This window comes from Lissotriton helveticus, chromosome 6 (assembly GCF_964261635.1).
Source record: "Lissotriton helveticus chromosome 6, aLisHel1.1, whole genome shotgun sequence".
Lineage (NCBI taxonomy): Eukaryota > Metazoa > Chordata > Amphibia > Caudata > Salamandridae > Lissotriton > Lissotriton helveticus.
This window is the reverse complement of record NC_136067.1, coordinates 237015282-237039157: the sequence shown is the minus strand read 5'-3', so window position 1 is coordinate 237039157 and position 23876 is coordinate 237015282. Positions and strand designations below refer to the sequence as shown.

Here is a 23876-nt window from a genome sequence, read left to right as displayed (position 1 = left end):
AATCGGAAATTGCGATTGTTTAAATGCTTGCGCAAAATAAAGGAATCACAATTTTTGCGATTCCATATTTTGCATGCGGGTATTTGCCTACCTACATAGCTTACAGCCAAATTACGAATTGCGAATTTTAGTGTTTGCGATGGCAGTTTAGCTTCCTACATCTGGCCCTTAATCATTTAGAGACTGCAGCCTATATTAGGGTCACATGACTGGGCCATCACTGGCAGGATGAGGGGACAGAGCTGGACACAGCCCTACTTACACTTGAATAAGCTGTGTCCTGCCTCCACACAAAGGTTTTCATACCCCTGTACTTAGTCTGAAGCCAGGGCAGGGGGAAGCAGGCAAATTGGGCACTTTAAAAAGGGAATATTCAAGAAGTATCACCCTCCTCAGAACAGGCACCATGTATAAATATTTGACATCAGACACCAACACTTCTGGACTTGTGAAAGTCTATACCAGGAAGGCGGACTACTGTTCTGCTTCACAGACTGCCACTCTACTGGACTGCTGCCCTGAAGGACTGCCGGCTCTGCTGACCTGATGCACTCCTGCATGGGTAAGAAGTACTGAACCTGCAACGTGTACCCAGGACCAACAGAAAGATGTCAAGAGCCAGGCCTCTTGTAACCTACACATGGACTCTGCAGCTGTGAGTTCTACCCTGCAAAGTAGTCCCTCGGAAGTGGGCCAAAAGGTGCTCTGCCAGCCTATTGGTGGATCCAGCAAAACCGGCATATCTCCTCTGCTGCTTGGCGCAAACATGAGCAGAACTGATGCTTATCCTCTGCTGCGTGGACCTTTCTGTCACAAGAATATCCCCCTCAGAGCTCACAGTCTCACTGGATCCGCTGCTGCATGACATGTCCTCCATGCAAGCCCTCACATCACAAGCCCCTCGTCAGGCGCAGACTCGACGGTGACAATGGGCCCCACATTTCAGTCTTGCAGCTCATCGGAACCTCCTTATTGCTCCAGCTGCACGATGCATCTTTAATTCAGGACCTCGCCAGGCTACATAACCAGATTCAAGGCATTCTTGTTCAGTGCGCCTAATTTGGTCCCTGTATCCAGCCCACGCTCCGTCACAGTCGGCCTGAGTATAGGATTTCGTCCCTTTCTGGTAAGACCGAATATCCAAAACTGGTGCATTTTGGCTCTATTTTCACTAAAATATTTAACACTGCATATAGCCGGTTCTATTGATTGGATTTTTGTTGTTTTTGTCTTGTTTTATTTATGAAAAATTACTGTTTTTTTCTTATCTGGTGTGGGATCCTTGTGATGGGGTGTTTTCACTTTATTACTGTTTGAAGTGTTACACAAATAGTTTAAACATTGCCTCTAAGGTAAGCCTGGCTGCTCCATGCCAAGCTACCAGAGGGTTGAGGACAGGTTTATTTAGGGTTTGGTTCTGACTTTGCCATGACAAGGATTGTGGTTCTTGCTTGAGTAGGGTTTCAACCCCCTCAACCATAACTGAATTTCTTTCACCGAGGTAGTGCTTTACAAACAGGGCTTCAATACAAGTGCCTTAGTAATCCATCCACCTGTTACTCTCTTCCAGAGTTAACGATATGGGGAATATCGCTAACTGTGAAGGGGCAATGTTAAGAAGGGGATTACAATTTGGACTCCTTGGGTTTCATAAGAAATTAAGAATTATCAGGGAATCAGTAATTCAATGGGCAATATTCCCTTTTAATGTATAATTCTCCCCTGATTTTCTCCCAACGATTTTAACTATTTTCTGCAGGTCAAATCTCGTGGAGAAAATCAGTTGCTCTCTGGTACAAACACTGACTTCGAAAGTGCACGATTTTCATGAAATTGCACTTTCTACATCGCATCTGTTTGGTACTCTACGAGTTTGAACATATGCTGTTGGCTGCAGCTAGCACAGTTAAGCACCAGGATGCAATCGTCATTTAAAGTTCCAAAGCTGTTTTGTCTGCAGCTCATGCAATAACTTCTGAATTACCAGGGTAGTGCATGCACTGCTGATTGCACTTGTTCTCAAAACATTCCCACAGTTCATGTCAGCACTTTTACACAGACAGAGATGGTGTTCGTGATACAGACTACACCAGTCCTTCCAAACCTTTAAAACCACAATCCAAATTTTAGAATGACAAACTTTCATGACCCACCTAGCTTTAATGGACATGAGGAGGGCTATTTATGAATTGCAACTAAAGCATTATGTGGTAGCGCGATGTCATTACAATCAGAACATTTTCCAATGAAATGGCCACTAAATGTGCACAGACATATGCTACAGCGCGGCTCCAGAAATCATTGCTAATCATTACTCACCATTACCCTGAAACCTTTAAACACACAACCATTCGTCAGTGGGGCCCATAACACTGCACGTTTACTCTTGTACACTTACACTTGGCTTCAAGGCCTCTGGTGAATCATACTGGAGAAATGCTGTAACATTTGGTGGAGTGTCTAAAACCCATTTAAATCAGTTATTATTTACACCTACGGATTATTACACTTTACCATGGTTTTATTCAAACATTTAATTATTCAGACGCACCACCATAGTGGTAATGGATCTGCTAGAGAGAAAATTAGGCATAGGAAAATCACAAGACCAGCTTTTAAAATTCCATTTTCCCAATTCTAATAAAAGCAAAACTTTATTATGTCTAACATTTATGCATTAATAAATTCTTTATTCAGTAAAATCTTAATCTTTACTTCAAAATGATCATTTTATGTAGAGCTCAAAAATGTTGCTTTTAGAAATCAGTTAAATGTTTAGCAAAGAACAGATAGTTCCAAACTCATTCTCTTCTAACATCCCTAACTAACACCCTCATCTTATCCTTCAGTCCTGTAAAGCAAACAAATAAAGTTCACAAAGAAAAAGTTCTTACATCCAGCAAGCGATCTTTAGTCTGGCAGCACTTCGTGTAGAAATCGAAAGAGCGACCCCTTCTAGACAAAACCAGGGTTTTTTATACCTTAATTCCCTAACTTAATGTATCTAAAATGTTTCTAACACCACTTATTCAAACTCTGATTGGACAATCTCGGAGTGGGTGAGCATGATCTCACCATTACAACATCATTTTCTCGATGGTTCAGCAGAAAAATAAAGGGTCTTTGTTTTAGGATAGTCCATAGTTTAGCTATTTCCTTAAGTTGAAACATCACCTCCCATTTCCACGATCACAACGTTCAAGCGTACATGTTTGGCACCCATCCTAGGTTCCGGGCCAAAGCAGCCTTGAACCTCCTCGAGCACAAGCAGTTCACTCTGACTTGCAGGTTTTGGTGCGCCTGCGCTGTTCAGCTCTTGCTCACTGTTTACCCGAGCGTCCATCTTTTATCTAGGCCTCAGAAGCCACTTTTGGAACTATGATAGAAACAAACACAAATTCATATTAATTATTGAATTCAAACCCATTCTGTTTACCTCCCCCCATACTAATGTTTCCCATTAGTTGTTACCTGGCAGATAAGCCACACAATGCATTTTATACTTACATAATCGAGCACTTCTTAGCACAAAACGTATACAATAAGCACCTTTAGTCTACGTTTGTTTACATTTAAGCTGCGCATTAATTCACAACACAATAACAACACATATTAATTATTTATATGGCAACATGCAAGCAAAATTAGTACTCCCGTGTATAATAAAATGTGTGCATCTTATTCTATGGTTGATTAATTTCACAAAACACCTTTAGTAAATGTTATCGTTATGGGACATTGACTTCGAGAGGGGTACACAAAATTTTGCGTTTGCCACCTCGCTCCATCACATACAGTTTTACTGTTAAAAATACATTGTACAGAAATGAAAAGGTGTGGGTTTCAGTTTCAGTGAACATTTCTGATGTGTGCATCACCAATAAAAATTGTCTTGATTTGTTTCGACCATACTATTTGTTTCCACCATAACAAACTTCGGAATTGAAAAAAATTGTGCTTCATTTTTGCTTCTCTAACCGCTGAATATGTACGGTTAATTTACAGGTACTTACATTTTGTTGTGTGTTACCGAAAATGATAGCCTACAGCATTCCCTTTAACACTTCATGTACCCCAGCAAAACTGTCATATAATTCACTTTATTTTACTTCCTCTGATTTCAAAGTGAGAGGCATGTGTAAACAACAATCCCCATTAAAGAACTTAAGCAGCAGTTTGTCAGAAGATAGCCTGATATTTGATCTCTGTCACTGAAGTGCAGCAAATGTGGTATGATAAATGCAGACTCTAAAGACATCTTTATTTATTGCTTGGACTTTGGACCCCTCATTAATTGGCTTGCGGCCCAACCACAGATTGAGAAATACTGGACTACACTATTTATAATGGAGCTATGCACTCTGTGTAAGGAAAGATTAATTAACTGCTATTTAGTCACCTGTTTGATTGGTTGCTATAGCTGCATGTTTATACTTATTTTTTTTGTCAATCAAAGTTTCAGTCATACCTACATGTACTGGATATGGACTGGGGCAGCAAGGTGATACCATAACTGTACCATGCAACAATGATTTGATCGGAACAATCACATACACCTGCAACTCTGATGGATGGGGCAATCCTATCTCAAACTGTATTCCTAAAAAGCTGAATCAACTTGTGACAGAAAGTCAGGTAAGAATGAATTAATGACTACCATCTATCTGTTTATAGTGACACAAAGTGAACTGAATCTCCTAGAAGGGGGCATGTTGGCACTGTACATGGACCTGAAAGAATAACCAAAATGAATAAGAGGCGGATTGAATTCGATGTTGTCATTACCTGAGAATTCTACACAGCACCCGTCCCCTTATGCACAAAACACACTCCAAAGCAAAATGACACATGTCAGTATCTCTGGGTGAATATTTTTAGGGCCATGGTATTCAGGTTTATAATAGGTGTCTATGTGTTAGAAGGGTATTCTCATAATTCTGTTGTTGTTGTTCCCCTGAGAGTTAAGAAAGCATTTTGATTCAAAGGTGGTATGAAAATGACAGAGGTAGTGAAAGTGACCAAACCTGCCCTTTGAACCATGAATACATCACAGGAAGTAAAATCAAATAACCTCACTCCTGGTGACATAAATGGAAGAGATGTCACAAAAAGCAGCGATATCACATGACCTTTGATCCTCGCGACATCACAGGAAATTACATCACAATCATTAGAAAAAAGTACTAGTGCAAAATGAAGCATTATGTTCAGGATTTTAAAAAAATAACAAAAATGTTGCCCGAGGTGGTACAAATCCAGACTAGGTACTACATGTTGGACTTGGCCCTCTCTACAGGTTGGCCCCCAGACTTTTTGACCTCACCCTTCCTGTTTTCTGAACCCATTTTTTGAAAGATTGTTTTGGACTGGTCAGATTCTACACACTTTACCACTACTAACTCATGATAAAGTGCTTGTTCTCCCTTTTTAACATGATAACATTGACTTAACCCAGTTGGCATATTTATTTACTTGCAAGTCCCTAGTGCAGTGGTGCTACATGTACCCTGGGCCTGTAAATTAAATGCTACTAGTGGGCCTGCAGTACTTATTGTGCCACCCACTTAAGTAGCCTGTTTAAACAAATCCCAGGCCTGCTATTGCAGTCTGTGTGTGTAGTTTTGAACTGCCATTACGACCTGGCAAAATAAATCTTTCCTGACAAGTGGAGCTTCATCAAGCTTCATCAACAAGTCGGACAGCATATTCAGATGATATTCAGAGAACTCCATCTTTAGTTAGATAATGCATTTTAATCCGTTTTCATCCATGTTTTTTTATACATTTCTCATTACTTTCTGCATGCACCTAAAAGGCTTCATATTTCCCAAATTCATCAAATGCTGCTGATATGCCAATCCAGGCCTTTTACTGTTGCATGTGGGAATACATCATTTATCCTGGGCAGTTGTATTCGCAAGAACACAATGCATTTTGGGCCCTTCATCAGGGATAGCTATAAAATTAAAATCACTATTAATATTTTACAACTTTAGATATAGGGGAGAGGATGTGGCTTAACGGCTAGGGTGGTCCAGCTTGAAGCTGGGGAACCGGGTTTGTGTCTCGGCATGGACACTCAACATCCTGTGATTCTGGACAAATCACTTAATCTCTCCGTGCCTAACAAAAATGAATGTGTCCATCTGTAACGCAACTGGTGCTCATGAGAAGAGCTCTGATACCTTCAGTTCTACTTCAAGCTATTTAAAAAAAAAAAAAAAAAAAAAAAAAAATAATATATATTATGTGAACAAGGCGGCAACGCCGAAACGCGTCTGAGCAGATACTGATCGAATAAATCGAGTTTGGATTCAGATTCATGGTGTCAGCGCCTTCTTTAAACCGGACAAGTTTGGCAAGATTGAATATATATATATATATATATATATTACCTACTGGCAGTCGCCAGTAGGTATATATAGTTAGGATTTTTTCTCTATGGGATTTTTGAAAATTCTATGTCTAATAACTTTGGCGTTTGTGGACGGAATTGGCTGAAATTTTCAGGAAAATGGAACATTTTGTTTCTGAGCAGCCACTGAAAATTTGGGGGGGTTTCGTCAAGGGGGGGGGCGAGAAAAAAGGGGGGTCCCAAAACGCGTTTTTCCCATGTTAATTTCCATAGGGCGGTTGGCCTCACTTTTAGCTCGAACGGCTGAATGGATTTCCACGAAACTTGGCAAAATTGTAGGGACTGGTAGCCCGATGTGCCTTTGCTAGGTCTCAATATATGTGCTCCAGTGGATTTTGAGAAATTAACGTTAAAAAAAAAATATATATCTGTAAGCGCGCTCCGGGCAGCGCCCCGGTTCGCGTACCTGACGCGTAACGGAACTTCGCGAAGCGAAGCTGATTGGCTCTTCGGTGTCTGTCAACATTCTAAACAGTCCGGAGCGGCCGCCATCTTGTCTCTCGGTAGGATCGAGAGACAATAGGAGGCCAAAACAAAGGGGGAAATGACCATAAGGGGGCATAGAAGATCCTCCCTGACCCTCTAGGTTTGATGTGGAGGCTTTAAAAGGGCCCCGCGGGGCAAAAAAAACCTTTTTTTTTTTTTTTTTTTGGGGGAGCGCTCGGTACGCGCACCGGGAAGCGGTCTGGGGAGCGTACTATAAGGAAAAAAGAATGATAGACTATGATATTTTGAAATATTTTATGTTTATTGATTGTTCTTTTTGTTGTGTTTTTTTTGTTTTTTTTATTTATTTATTTATTTTGGTTGTACTTCATGAATTAGATATAAAAATGAATATTGGCTCAAATTTTTTTAATTATTAAATAAAAATGTATTGGTCAGAATTTTCATAGTTCAATAAAACTTCCAGCATTACATCATCTGGAATCTCCTCAAACATGCATGTTTCTATGTCTTGTAAGCATTCAATAAATTGTTCATCCAAAGACTGATCCATAAAATTTTCATCTAAAAATTCTTCATTTAAAATCTCCTCAGATGTAATGTCGAAGGAAACATTGATATTTTCTTGCTCCCCTTCCATTTTTTTGCTGTAAATTGCATAAAAAATAACTATATCAGAAGAGTTAGGGCACTGTTGGGTTTAAGTTCAGACAGGTAGTTTGGATTTTTTAACAGTGAATTTATCTTTGGGTAGTGTATGGTATCAGACTGGAAGTAGAAATATAAAAAAGTGTATGTGATGAAGCCTAAGTAAATTCATAATTATACAAGAGAAGCCTAAATCCATCCATAACTATAACAGAGAAGTCTATCTAAATCTATAACTATTACAGAGTGATAGTATAAAACTATCAGAAAAAGTTTTCCAAATTAACTTTAAGTGCACAATATACTTCAGTTTTCAAAATAACAACTTACCTTTCAAAAAGCAGTTAAAGTTCTCAGTGAAAATTTTCTTGAAATCTACTTCAGGAGGTGGTAGTCAAAATGGCTGTGTTTCTCTCTCTTTCTTTATATATATTCAGGTCCATAACCAATCAAATGTCAGGTAAAAAAAGTAGAAAATGAAAGTAACATTTTAATTGGTTGTCAATTCCACCACTTCAGATGTGTTTTGTGAAGTAATTTACCTCAGGGTATTTAGAGAGGTCTACAGGCTAAATGGCTAAATGGAATTCCAATCAAATTTGTGAAAATGGTAGGGATTGGTATGTAGTATCAGCTAATCTATAATTGGTGAAAGTGTCTCCAGTGGTTTTTCTGTGAATTGCTTTCCCACCTTTTTTTGAGCGAGCGCTTCCCGGTGCGCGCCCCGGTACGCGAACCGGCAGCGTTACGGGAGTCCTCCATTTTGTGTTTCGGTAGAATTGAGATACAAGATGGAGGGCAAATAATGTTCAGAATGGGTAGAAGGGGGCATGGTAGACGTATCCTGGCCCCTAGGTTTTCTGAGGGTGGCTGAGGAGGACCATATGTGCGAAAAAACCCCATTTTTTTTCAAATTTTCGCGCAGTTAGCGTCCGGTGCGCGTACCAGGTAGCGCTCCGGGGAGCGTACTTTGGTGTAAATTAGTGAAAAAAGTTAGAGTAAAATAATAATTGTGAGTCATAAGATGTAGGGTAGCTCTGAAAAGAGCTTTTGGGTCCTGTGGCTGATGTAGGTACCTACAAGTAGGTACCAATGCACAGTCTTAAATTGAGGATGAAAATTCTGTTCCCCTCATCTGAGAAGTGAACTCCATCTGCTCTGTAGATATCTTGCATGTAGTAACGCAAGGTATTGTTGTAGATGGAGCCCATTCCATGGTCTCTCATGTAAGCTGAAACAGACTTATTTACATGCTTCCTCGATTTCTCAATTTGTGGACAAAATTGGTTGGACCACTTCCATTTCTGTCTTTGGCATATATTTGAATATACCAAGGCAGTTTGAGGAAATAGTGCCATCAATTGCTCAAAGGTGTCCTTTAAAAGCATTTCCAGACCTACCCCAGTCAAAGTGCCCAAGTCATTTCCTCCACAGTGCACAATTAACAGGTCAGGTTTTGGCAAATGCAAAAAGGTTTTCACCAATGGTATCAATTGGTGACATTTTAATCCTCTTTGGCCAATCCACTTGATTTCCACATTTTGTAAATTGAGGTTGTGTAAATTTCTGTTATCAGCAAACCTTTGAGCCCAGTGGATATAACTATGTCCAACAATCCAGACAGAAAACATGGTGAGAGAAGGTTCTGCTGCAGTCAGATGAAGTGTGGCAATGAAATGGCAGTTGAAAAAATAAGAGTGTATAATGAAAAAAACTGTAGAGTTTCTGTGGTAATTAATCAGTAGCAGTGATTGGTGGATTTTGATTGCTGAAAACAGAAAGTTAGGGTGCATGGATGAGTTCTTTGAAAGATGTAATTTGAATGGTCAAGAAAAAATCATTTTATGAAAGATTGCACTGGATACGCAGGTGTACTGAGAGTTCAGAGTTCAATTGAAACATTGTTGTGTGAACTTGCAAACATGAGAGGTCTTTCAGGAGGTGGTTGCTATGCAAAAAAGGCAGAAAGGGCAGAGGGGGGAAGGGTGTTGATTTGAAAAAAGTGAGGGAAGAGTTTTGATTGGGTGACATGAGAGATATGTGTGATGAATTACAGCATTTCTGTGGCATTGTTGCTTGCAGACTCTGGAGTGCATACCTTTTGCTCTGCTAAAGACAAATTGGTGTGTGTCTGAGACTGTTTTGAAACTCATAAAGTATTTGCTAAGGTGAGAAAAGATTCATTTAATTTAAATAGAGAATAGTATGCTTTAAGGAGAAAATTATGAAGAAAGTTGTGTATTTAAAATGTTGCTTTGTGTCAAGTGTTTTAGAAATAGATTTTGTTTCTTTGAGTTACATAGCCATGTTAAAAGTGACGCAAAAATAATGCAAGGGTCTTACAAAAATGCTTTCATGTGTCTTAGGGCATTTTAACTCACTTCTCCATGAATGTAGGAATATAATTGCTTTACAATATGTGTTTAAAAACGTTTTTTGAAATCAATTAGGTTTCTTGATATGTACTGGTAGAGTTTCATAGGTTAATTGGGGCATATTTACAAGGCTTTTGAGTTCATTTGATGTAATTTTTCCCATTTTATTTTAAGACATTTCCTTGTGGTGCAAGGTCATTTTAAATACGCCCCCATGTGTGCTTGGCAAATTTAGATTTTGATTCTTTGAGTCACATAGCCATGTTAAAAGTGACCCAAAAATGGCGCAAGGGCCTTAAAAAAACGCTTTCATGTGTCTTAGGGCATTTTAAGTCATTGCCCCTTGAATGTAGGTATATAATTGATTTAGATGATGTGTTTAAAAACGATTTTTGAAATCAATTAGGTTTCTTGATATGTAGTGCTAGAGTTTTATAGGTTGCTTGGGGCATATTTATAAGGCCTTTGAGTCTCTCTGATGTTATTTTTTACAAGGCTTTTGAGTTCATTTGATGTAATTTTTCCCATTTTATTTTAAGACATTTCCTTGTGGTGCAAGGTCCTTGTAAATACGCCCCCATGTGTGCTTGGCAAATTTAGATTTTGATTCTTTGAGTCACATAGCCATGTTAAAAGTGACCCAAAAATGGTGCAAGGGCCTTAAAAAAACGCTTTCCTGTGTCTTAGGGCATTTTAAGTCATTTCCCCTTGAATGTAGGTATATAATTGATTTAGATGATGTGTTTAAAAACGATTTTTGAAATCAATTAGGTTTCTTGATATGTAGTGCTAGAGTTTCATAGGTTGCTTGGGGCATATTTATAAGGCCTTTGAGTCTCTCTGATGTTATTTTTCCCATTTTAATTTTAGACCTTTCCCTGAGAGGTGTGGCGCCGCGGCCAGGGCGACTGATGCTGGAATCTGGGGACCACGGTTCGATTCCCGGCTCCGGCGGCAGGTTAGCCCAGCACCATGTGACTCTGGGCAATAGCTCGCTTAATCTTCCCGACGGCCCCCAGCGCCTAGAGACCCTTACGGGTGATTGTGCGCTATACAAATGTGGACTTTACTTTGTGGTGCAAGGTCCTTGTAAATTCCCCCCATATCTGTGCTTGGAAAATTTAGATTTTGATTCTTTGAGTCACATAGCCATGTTAAAAATGACCCAAAAATGGTGCAAGGGACTTAAAAAAACGCTTTCATGTGTCTTAGAGCATTTTAAGTAATTTCCCCTTGAATGTAGGTATATAATTGATTTAGATGATGTGTTTAAAAACGATTTTTGAAATCAATTAAGTTTCTTGATATGTAGTGCTAGAGTTTCATAGGTTGCTTGGGGCATATTTATAAGGCCTTTGAGTCTCTCTGATGTTATTTTTTCCATTTTAATTTAAGACCTTTCCCTGTGGTGTAAGGTCCTTGTAAATACGCCCCCATGTGTGCTTGGCTAATTTAAGTACTGATAGGATGTGCTTCTACATAGGACGTGTGTTGTGTTTTCAAATTATGACCAGAAAATCTTTTTTTTTTTTTTTAAACGCTTTTCACATTTATGAGAAGGTCATATTTTGTGTGCTTCTGTAAATAAATATTGAACTGAGAAATATTAAACTGAGGCTTCTGTAAGTGTCAAAGGAGGTGAGTAATGTACATTGCTCTGTTGGATACAGTCCTCATCCTCTGCGTACTCTTGGATATGCTAGACTAAATCTGCTCAATGAGATAACTAAGCTGAGGAAACACAGGTTATGTGATTCTGAAATGAGGAAAAGAAATTCCAAATTTTTCAATTACATCACCTGTGTTTCCTAACTTTACGAATCACATTGTGCAGATGAGGTTTAGGCCTGTCCACAGACACAGAAGAGGTCTGGCCTTTGTTCAAGAGTGAAGTGGACATGACTCACTTCATTGGTAGGCCTGCACATGTATTATCTCCTCTGTACTCTTCAACAAGCGTAAATTTCATCTGCAACCCTGAGTAGGCCTCACCTCAAACAAACCTCTGGATAGGGCACACCTTATCGTCATCCTGAATCAATCATTTAAAATGTTAGGTACAGATTTATGATAGGTGTGTGCCTCTTTTGCGCCACTGTGCGTCACTTTTGTGACGCAGCAGCGGTGCAAAAGATTTGCTATGTGGCAACATATTTACAATTTGATGCATCTAGGCAGAAGTGTCATGCTGTAAAGTCCCGTGCCACATGAAACCGATGCAGCAGTGATGCAAAAGATGCACCATGTTGCAAGACAGGCCTCACTTCATCTCCAACAAGATAAGAAGCTGAATCTTCTGTAAATGTCAAAATTGTTGTATACAGTGCTCAACTTCTGTGTACTCTTTGATATGCTACACTCCATCTGCACTATGAGATACCTAAGCAAAGGAAAGACAGGTGATGTGATTGTGAAATGAGGAAAAGAAATTTCACATTTTTCAATTACATCACCTGTGTTTCATAACTTTACGAATGACATTGTGTAGATGAGGTTTAGGCCTGTCCACGGACACAGAAGAGGTCTGGCCTTTGTTCAAGAGTGAAGTGGACATGACTCACTTCATTGGTAGGCCTGCACATTTATTATCTCCTCTGTATTCTTCAACAAGCCTAAATTTCATCTGCAACCCTGAGTAGGCCTCACCTCAAACAAACATCTGGATAGGCCACACCTTATCGTCATCCTGAATCAATCATTTAAAATGTTAGGGACATATTTATGATAGCCGTGTGCCTCTTTTGCGCCGCTGTGCGTCACTTTTGTGACGTAGCGGCGGCGCAAAAGATGCGCTATGTTGCGACATATTTACAACTTGATGCATCTAGGCAGATGTGTCATGCTGTAAAGTCCTGTGCCACATGAAACCTGCGTCAGGTTTCATATAGGCGTTTTGTTGCAGGGTGGGCATTCATTTGCATGAAAGCCCTGTAAAACTAACACAGTGAAATTTAGAAGATTTCACTGAGTCAGCTTTATAGCATTGCTGAATCAAATCCTTACGCCTGTTTGAAACAGGCATAAGGAGTGATGCACCATGCAATGTGTGGCTTGCTCCTGTGCATTGCAGTAGACATGTCGCGCTTACGACGTGATTCCTGCAATGTGCTGCTTTTGCGGCACAGATGCGTGACGCATCTGTGCTGTTTTTACTCAATGGTGCTCCACATTGTAAATGCGGCACACCATGGGTGGCAGAGCAGCGGTGCACATTAACTGGTGCATCCGTGGGGATGCGCCAGTTAACATAAATCTGCCCCTTTACATTTAAGTATGAGCAGGGGACACAGAGTCGGTGAGGCTTATCCAAGGTTAAGAAGAGATGAGTCCTGTTCACTGAAAACTTGGACATAGGCCTCACCTCCTCAGCATCGCTGGACATGGCTAAATATTAGCTGCAAAATGTTACTCTTGTTAAACAATTATAATATTATAGTCTCTGAGATTTGTCTCTTACTCTGCAACATCTCATTGTTGTTCTCTTTCTTTAAAGATAACGACAACATCAACCATGAGTGATAATGAGCAATCAGTTGATCTCGATCTTATCATTGAACTTGTCATTGAAACGTCAGTGGAAGTAGATCCCTTGGATGATTTAAATCCTGAGGATGATGAAGAACATGATGAGGATGCCGATTTGTCAGAATTGTATGACATAGGGTGGGAAGCTGACCTGCTCGAGCCTATGGAACCATAAACAGTTATTTTTAAAAGTTACTGGAAATGAAAAGTAAACATGTAGAAGCATTCCATTTCTTTGCTACTATTTGTGACTACTAAATTTGCCAAAGCACTAAAAATTATTCTATGTAAAAATGACAAGTAGTGTGTTAAATTTTTGACGACTGTTATTGATTTACTGTTTGGTAATAGTGGTTAATAACATTTTTTATTATATTTTACCACAGATTCAACTGCAGATCATTTCGAAATTAGAGAATGCCGTCTAAGGGTAGAATCCGAAAGGCTACAAAACGTCAAAGACAGCAGCTTAATAAATTGTTGCAGCAGTCCTCTACAATAAAAACTCGACAAGTCACCAAGAAAGCTCCGGGTAAGACAACAAAATCATTCATAAGAAACATTTGTAGAAAAAAAAGTAGTACTACAGAAAATGTTTTAGTCCAGAAAAAGAGAACCAATTTAAACGGAAAGGAAAGGCCAATCAAAAATGTTACTGCTAGAGCAGGAGATAACTCTGTGCATGGTAGTAGAAGGAAAAATCAGTTTATGGACATTCGTAGACGAATGTTCCGCAACAGGATAATTGGCAATTTGTTAAAAAATATTAAAAAAGGTCAACAGAAAGTGGTTTTTTATAAGAGAAAAAAAAGTTGAGTAAGTTATTGATCAGGCATTTGAAATTAAGCGAAAGTTATTTATTTTGATAATCAATAGAATTAGGAAGCTAAACAAGGCAATTTATGATTTCAAAAGAAATAGTAGATGGAAGAGAACAGTTAATCGTAGTAATTTTTGTGAAGTTTTTTCAGGAGAATGGATGCATAGTTCAAGTTGTGAGGCATTTTTTAATGAGGAGAGTTATTTCCAGGATAATGATTTGGTGCATGCAGTTGACACCAGTGGTCGAGCTTATGAGGTGAAAGATGGTTGTCCAGTTGAAAAAGAAAAACTTGTGACAACAGAGGCAGAAGAGGTGTTAGGTAATGAGGTTTTAGGAAGACGTCCTAAGGGACCTGTGTACACCTGGAAGTGTAGTAGTATTTGTAGTGTGCGACAGGATTCCATCAATTTGCTTTGTGATTTTGTACGGACATTTAATAAGAAAAGTTTGAAGCAGAAAATGATGTTGTTGCAAGAATTAGATCCTTGCAGAGTGAGAGAAGTGACAGGTTTGCATGGTCATTCACTGGCTTGTCTTTCCAGGAGAGTATGCCAGAGTGTTTTTCATCATTTCAGGATGCTAGCAGTGCATCATAATAAAGTGAGGAAATTAGTTAGAATGTTGTATTATGCTAAGAGTCCAGCAATTATGCTTAAACAATTATGCACTGCTCTTTTGCATGGTTCTGAAATAGATGTGAAGAATATTTGTGAAGAAATTGAGTTTTGTTACTTTGGAAGTAAAGAGGAGAATGTTGAAATTGATAATATTTTGAAAAAAGGGGACCCCTATATAATATAGTTCTACTTGCTATACATAGGGAAAGAACAAGACATTTGGAAGAGGTCTATAGCCAAGTAACAAAAATTCTTTTTTGATTTCGATATCTGAGTGTTTGGATATATTAACAAGTATAGTCCAACTGTAGTAAAACACTTCAAAAAGATAGCTAGTTTGATATTAGATGTTATTAATGATTTATGTTTTACATTTGATAAATGTTTATATATATTTTTTATATTTTATATATTTCTCTTTTTTTGTCAAATTTGTTGTTATAAAGAACAATACAATGTATAAAGTGACTAATATTGTACATAAAACTCGTGTATTTACATATTCATTTACATTCACAAAAGGTTTAAAAAAACATATGAAAAAAAGAGAGAAAAGACATAATCAATGGACTTAAAAACTCAACAAATGAGTTGAAGGCAATACGGTAGATAACACTACGCGCGTTTCGGCTCTTGGGCCTTCTTCAGGTGACCGTCTATTGCTCTATAAGATGTGGAAAGAAAACATACATCACTCTTCTAATATAACACACTTATATACAGTGGACAAGAGAAGCAGAACATATGTTATTTGACTTACTTATCCAATTTATATACAATAGCTCTAACCCATATGGGGTGAATATATATATACAGTGAGACAACCCTGTGAACAAATTCAAACAGCACATATATATATACAACAATTAAGGTTGATATCATGTCTATTATATGGTAAGACATCTAATGCATCTGAGACATAACAAAGAAAAGTGATGTAGGAGGGGCATTATGATTGCTGGTTTATATCTTTATAGATAGATATTTTTTAAAAAATGGGAGATATTTACAGAATCCTTCAGCAGATTTTAACGTGATGAAAGATATATTCGAACCTAAATGAGATAAGGCTATTATCAAAAAAACTTTTTAGTAGCTGTGTCCATGTCTAATAGACCAAAATATGGAGTCTGGATATGACACATCATATAAATGGTTAATGACTTTTCGTATTAGTCCTAGGCTAATTGGTAGGATGATTGGTAAAGCCACTAATAATGTGTAAAAATAATGGGGCTGAGTATAGTAAATGAAATGTACTTACAGCAGGAAAAATTAATTAACCCAGACTAGATGTATGGCAACAGTGAATTCAGACAGCTGCAGAGTAGAGGGGTCGCTCAGGTATAAATGGTTTCCGGATATCTAAGAGTGAAAGATATATTTGTCATATTTGAATTCCACTCAAAGGTAGGACGATTATGAAACTGGAAGGATTAAGACGGCCATTGCCTTGATATTAAGGGTCAAAAATAAAAATGGGACAGTTTGATAAGTAATAATGCTTGACTCTTTATAAATGGAAATGCATCCAAACAGTTTATATAGCATTAATGAGAGTCCATATATGACAATTAAATGCAATTCAATTATCTATCAAGGGGATCTAGAAAATGATGAAGAAGAACGGGGTTCGTTTATCAATCTGGAATGTGTATTGGTTTTATTTTATTTTATACCTGTGACCTTCTAAATGGATACAGTGACAACATATATGTACACAACTTATGTGTACCTGGATGCTTACACCTTCTTCTCTCGTAAGCGTAGTTGGCAAAGAAACGTGGCAATGATTCTGTAGCGTCTTTAGTTGTCTATGGATTACCTTAAAAAGGTGAAGACGCAATGATTAATGTTGCTAACTAATTGCAAGATGTAGGAAAGCACGTAAATAAACTATACTCTTTTGATTACCTTAGATGTGATGATCTATTATATTTCAGGCATTGTACGCAGGCAGATGTTTTATAGATAGTTGGCAGCGGAACTGTGAATAGAAAAGTATTTACAAGAAACGTCCAATAAAGGTTTAATTTCCACGATCTTGTCTGTTATTTACATATTAAGGAATTACGTTTCAGTAACCTCTACATATCTACATGAAGTAAAAATTAACTCAATTCGAGATGTAAGCGGATGACAGATTACCTTTTGATTGGGGATCTTTCGTTTTCCAGGAGTTCGAGTCAGATGAAAGTGGACAGATTGCAAAAAACGTAACTGTAATGGGAAATAGAATAGAATGGATAAAATCGAGTAAGTTTTCGTGGAAAATCCATTAGCGTGATTTTATTTATTATCTAATTTTTTCTATTAGAAGACTAGACTCAATGCGTGGTAAATATCTAGTCTGATAGAAAAGGGAGAATCCGGGCTTCGATACTTAAGCAAACATCATGAGCGCCGTTGGTTGTATTCACGGTTACCATATATTTTTTGCCCGAATTAAACGGTCAGAGTCTGATAGAAAAGGGGAGAGTCTGGGCTTCGATATTTAAGCAAACATCATTAGCGCCGTTGGTTGTATTCGCGGTTACCATATATTTTTTGCCCGAATTGAGTGGTCAGAGTCGGCTATGCTAGATGAAGAGTGACAGATAAAGCCTGTAATGGAACGTCCTTTTCGAGACAGGCTGCTGGAGTTTGTGACCAAAGATAGGGATCCGTAGTTAGTGCTCTTACCTGTTGGTGGTCAGTCGATAGCGAGGAACTCCCGGTATTCGTGCACGAGGATATATCGGCTATCTGAAGGTGGGATAGTCGGGTTCAGAAACCCGCAGTTTGAACCGCCGCTTTTATATAGAGGTCAGGTGTGTGTGTATGACGATGTGGAGTAGTGAAAAAGGATAACAGACTCAAGTAGTTGTTTCATAGACATAGAAAGTAGACCCTATAAGTAACGATTTATACTTGGAGAGGATTACTTTTGTGAATGTTAAATTCGGCCAAGTATTTAGTGTGTTTTAGCGGTATATTTATATTATACAGTTATAGAATCGCATGGTCCCAGGGGATTTCTAAATTTAAACCGTCATTCACAGTATTGAATATAAAAATGTAATAGACCTCCCGTTTTTGCCTTATTTTGTTGCAGCAGAGCCCTGCTGTAGGGGAGATTTTTTCTAGTATGTACCAGCGCATATCATCTGGTGAATGTTGGTTTTCCAAATAATGACATACCAGAGGTGCAGTTCTTTTTTGAGTGCGTATTGCCGACCTGTGTTCAGTGAGCCTTGTGTGTAGAGATCGAGAAGTCTCTCCCACATATGCTTTGTCACAGGGACACAGGAGTATATATACAACATTTTTACTTTTACAGTTTGTGATGTCTTTATTTTCGATCGTTATACCATTGTGGCTAAACGATCTATTCTCTATGGCCATAGGACATGATTTACATGTGCCACATCTGAAGTTACCATGGACTGGCTGTAAGTCTGTTATGTTGCGTTGTATTGGTTGTTTCTTTTGTGGCATGCGGGATCTTACTATTAGGTCCTTGAGATTTTTGTTTTTGCGACAGGCAAACATAGGTTTTGGTACAGTCTCTTTCGTTTGCTGGTTGATGTTTAGTAAGTGCCACTGGGAGCATATGATCTGCCTGATTTTATCATTAAGGACAGAGTGTCTTGTGACAAACACTAGATTCTGATCTTTTGTTCTTGCATTTCCAGAGAGTAGATGTTGTCTGTCGTAAAAGCGTGCTCGCTTACAGGCATGTCTGATGATTCTATGTGGATATCCTCGATTTTCAAATTTGATTTTCATTTCTTCTGCTCTGCGATCATAATCTGCAAGTCTGGTACAGTTGTGACGTAATCGCAAAAACTGACCAAAAGGGATTGCATTTCTTTGGGTTAAGGGGTGGAACCTGGTATGATGCAAGATAGTATTGCGTGCAGTTGGTTTTGTATACAGATCTACGTACAACTGTTTCTCATCATGTTTGATCATGATGTCCAAAAATTCAATCTCAACATTGCTATAATGAGAGGTGAAATGAAGGTTCTCGTCACAAAGGTTAAGCCACTGTGTAAACTCTGCCAGTACTTGTAGGTCATCGTTCCATAGAAATATAATGTCATCTATGTATCGTGACCATAATAACACTGTTTCAAAGAATGGGGCCTCTTCTTTAAAAACAAATTGCTGTTCGAAGAAAGCCACATAAATGTTAGCTATAGTGGGAGCACAGGATGCTCCCATGCTGACTCCTTTTGTTTGTTTATAGAGAGTGCCTTGAAATTCAAAAATGTTTTCCTTAAGGACAATAGTCAGGCAGTCTATGATGAATTTGCTGTTACATTCAACTTGGTAGGCTTCAATGAACCAGGCAGTTGCACGAAGGGCCCCTTCGTATGGAATGTTGGAGTATAAACTCTCCACATCCAGTGTGACTAGCCATTGTGTGTCCGCATTGTATGGGGTGCCTTCCAGGAGATTGATAATTTGGCTGGTGTCTTTTATATATCCTGGTATTAGATGTATGTAGGGACACAAAATAGCGTCCAGGTATTTTGAGATGGGTTCAGTGACTGAGCCAATAGTATTTACAATTGGTCTCAGTGGGGGATTCGAGGCATTTTTGTGCACTTTTGGGGTGCCGTAGATGCACGCCAGTTTGGGAAATTCCACATTCAAGTATTCATACTCTTTGCGACAAATGATATCATCATTATATGCTTGGGTAGTGAGGCGTTCGATTTTGTTTTTGATGTTATTGGTTGTATTTCTTGAAATTTTGGAGTAGAATCTTGTGTCGTTTAACATGGTCTCAAATTTTGCAATATAGTTATCTGTATCTAAAATAGCTATTCCGCCGCCTTTATCACAGCATTTTACAGTGAGTTTTGTTACTTTGGAAGTAAAGAGGAGAATGTTGAAATTGACCCAGAAGAAGAGGGTAATGTGGAAGATAGTGTACAGGTTTCCAGTACACATAATTTTCAGAAGGAAATTGCCACGTTTCAGGTGAAATCAAGTGAGAGGCCTAATTTCACTTGTGTGTGTTGTCGACGCACTTATTATAAGTATCAGACTTAGTTAGTGGATTTATATGTGAAAAGTGAAAGGGAAAATAATTGTGAATGGAAGGATTTCGCAACATACTTGATGGTAGAAAATTGTTTTGATTTGGGATTGGATCAACGTGTGTGTACTTATTGTTGTAACAAATTAAATCAAAACCGGATGCCTGCTAGAGCGGTTCATAATAATCTGGAATTGGTTGAGATTCCTTCTGAATTGAAGGATTTAAATACTTATGAATCTATTTTGATTCAAAGTATCCATCCCTTTCAGGCTATTGTAAGAATGGAGCCAAAGACAGGGAAATTGCCTCCATCAGATTTACAGAGAGGATTAAAGGGAAGAGTTGTTTATTTGCCTCTAGATTTGAAGAAAAACATTAATACAATTAGAGTAGAAAAAGTGGAAGAGGAACCTCTGGTTATCTTAGTTAATGGGGTTCCGACAAAGAGTAAGAAAATATGGCAAGATTTAGTGGATGTTAGGAAAGTCAAAAAGGCAACATTGTATTTCAAAAAAAGCAATAAGTACTATAAGAATGTATATGTTGCAGAAGAGGAAGTAAGTGAAGAAGAGGATAGTGATTTGTGTGGTGGTCAAATTGAGAAAGTAGAACCCTCTAAAAGTGAAGAAATATATGAACATTATAGTGTTCATCCTTTGCATTCCAAGGAAGTCATGGGGAATGCTATTGAGTTGTTTCAAATGAAACAAGCCAAAGGGAGTCCAATTAGTGTTTGGGAGGAAAGTTTGGAAGCTCGGTGTTTCCCACAGCTATTTCCAACAGGTCAAGGAGGAAGATATGATGAGCGACCTCATCAAATTCCTGCTTCTGAATACCGGACTTTACGATTGTATGCAGAAGATCCTAGGTTTCGACAATGCATTCCGTATTTGTTTCATCTCCTGTTTGAAAGCGATCTGTCTGGACTGTCATATGCAGTGAACCACATCTTGAAAAGTGGTATACAGATGCAAAACATCTCGGCAAGTGACTTTATGGATAAAGTCAATGTGCAAGACAGTATTTTGGATTCTCATCTGATTAATCTCATGGGGTGTCAGCGTGGTACTAATGAGTACTGGTACCGTCGTCATGGTGATTTAAAATGTATGCTGAGGAACTTAGGAACTCCCACATGGTTCCTCACTCTCAGCTGTGCTGAGTATGGCTGGGAATACTTACTTGAATTTCTACGAGAGGCAAACGGAAACATTGAAAATATCGAATTCAAGACACCCGGAGAACTGTGCTCTTTGGATCCAGTGAATGTATGCAGGTACTTCAATCATAGATTAGAAGCTATGATGTCTTTCATCATGAACAAGAAAAATGCACCTCTTGGAGAGGTGTTGGATTTCTTCTGGAGAAAGGAGTACCAAGCAAGAGGTGCTCCTCATATACATATGCTGCTGTGGATCAAGGATGCACCTAAATTTTGAACAGATCCAGAAGACTTAGTGATGAGTTTCATAGAAAAGTATTCTACATGTGCTGTTCCAAACGCAAAGGAAGAGAAAAGCCTAAGAGAACAAGTTTTACGCTTCCAAAACCATCGTTGTGGAAAGTACTGTCGTCGTAAATTCAGAAACAAGGACAAGTTCTACACCAAATGTCGTTTCGCCTTTCCACGACCGGTGATTTCTAAAGGAAGAGTGAACAGTTTGATGTCTTCGCTGCGACATAATGTGATGAAGAAATCACCTAAAAACACATACAATTTGAAAAGGAACGAAGAGTCCAAGTACATCAACGACTACAACCCAGTGATTTTGTCCATGTGGAATGCTAACATGGATATACAGTTTGTGGCTGATAACTGTATGGCTGTGGCTCGGTATGTGACATCTTACATCACCAAAAAAGAAAAGACAGAATTGAAGGATATGTGGGAGGACATTTCCCATGAAAAGAGCCTCAGTAAGAAGTTGTACAGTTTCAGTCTGAAGATGTTGTCACATCGAGAAATCGGAGCTTACGAATGTTCTGACCGGTTATCTTCAGCAAGTCTCTATGCCAAATCCAGGAGTATCGTTTGGGCGAGTCTTGGTCTTGCTGCAACGCGTAATCGAGTTCTGAAACCTGTGCGGGAAATTGAGTATTTGGCGGAAAAGGAGCCAAACAGTACCGATATTTTGAAGACCAACATGTTGGATACATATTATCCAAATAGAAGCAGTCACCTCGAGAATGTTTGTCTGTATGAGGTTCTACAAAATTACATATTCAAGAGGAACATCAAAGAAGATATTGATAAAGGAGTGTATGCTGTAATTGGAAGTGAGGGATGTCTGGTCAAGCAAAGAAAATGCCACTTGGTAAACCATCGAAAATTGAGTGGCGAATCTCCTGAAAAAAAAGAGTTTTTCTATTTAGCACTTTTGCAACTTTTCAAGCCTTGGCGTGCAGAAGAGGAACTGCTTGGAGATTTCCTCTGTTACGAAGACTCTTCAATGCCGCCAAGGAGACCATAGAATGTCCTGTTTTTCCCAAATATCTAGAAATGTTGAATGCGGAAATCGAGCAGGAAGCAACGATTGCAGCCGAGATTGCTAGAGACAGTTCTCAGGACAGTCAGAGTTCTGTTTCATTGAGTCAGGATCCACTAGGAGGACCAGTTATCGAAAATGAAGCTGCCACTGCCATGATTGAAGTGGAAAGAGCCATGGCACATGCTCAGGAGGATGCGGTTAACTTAGAAGACTTGGAAAAACAACTCAACGTTGAGCAGAGGAAAATATATGACGAAGTTACCAACCAAATTGATCATGGATTAAGTCATGAGAAGAAAGAGTGCTCATGTACGTCGTTGAAGCCTGTCCGACTGTACGTGAGTGGAGAAGCGGGAACTGGAAAAAGTTTCCTCATTAAAGCAATTTCATGTTATTTGCAGAAAAGGACTGAGTCATCGCTGTCTTGTGTTGTCACCGTTCCAACTGGACTGGCAGCACATAACATTAAAGGTATTACTTTGCATCGTCTACTGATGCTGCCAGTGGAGCATGATAACAAATTACAATACCACAAGTTATCTGGAGATGCTTGTTGTGAAGTTTCAAGAGTCTTGAAGAAAATGAAACTTCTTATCATTGACGAAGTAAGCATGGTTTCCAATGTCATGCTTGCCTTTGTGCATTTGAGAATGCAAGAAGTTCTCAAAACAGAGTATGATGTGTTATTTGGTGGCAAACACATCATTGTTTTCGGTGATCTTCTGCAGCTGACACCAGTGAAAGGACAACCTGTGTTCAAAATACTCACGCATGAAGATACCAGGAAGTGCCTAGGGAGCATTGGCAACGTTAATATATGGTTAAACTTCAATTATGCTGAACTGCGTGAAAATATGCGTCAGGCGAAGGATGAAGATTACAAGAATATTCTACAAGATGTTAGAATCGGAAAAGTGACCGAGCATGGGAAAGAAGCTTTACATGCACGATTACTGTCAAATTTGTATCCAGAACAAGACGTTGTGCCTGAGAATATTTTTCAGAAAATTACTGAGAAGAAATCTGGAATATGTTTGATGCCAACTCTTGCAGAATGTGCCATCTTCAACAACAAAATGTTGTATTTAGAAAACCAAGAGATTGTGAAACTGGAAGCTATTAACAGAGTAGAGCATATGGGATCAACAATTATTTTGGCTGAGAATTTGAAATCAAAATTGGATTCATTAGAGAAGACTATATCTAAAACTGCAGGTTTTGAAAAGACTCTGAATGTGTGCTTAAATTGTCGTATAATTTTAAGAAGGAATTTACATGTTGAAAGAGGTCTGGTAAATGGATCAATGGGTAATGTTGTTGATTTTGTGAAATACAGAAATAGAGATGGAATTGAATTTTTAAAAATTAAATTTGATGGCATTGAGGAAGTACAGCCAATTGGTCGTTGCTCTGCTAGGTTTTTGCTTGTGAAAGACTTATATGTTCGCCGTAAGCAGTTTCCTGTTTGCTTGGCATATGCGGTGACAATCCATAAATCGCAAGGT

The 23876-nt window shown here is 38.7% G+C and overlaps 1 protein-coding gene across 1 annotated transcript in view; it reads left to right on the top strand.

Annotated features, from left to right (window-relative positions):
- LOC144762471 (adhesion G protein-coupled receptor F5-like) overlaps positions 1–23876 on the top strand; it is a 937058-nt gene that overhangs the window by 645339 nt on the left and 267843 nt on the right. Inside the window, exon 20 of the mRNA XM_078647684.1 lies at positions 4490–4635. Within this exon, the coding sequence (XP_078503810.1) occupies positions 4490–4635 (146 nt within the window). The remainder of the gene's footprint in view (positions 1–4489; positions 4636–23876) is intronic.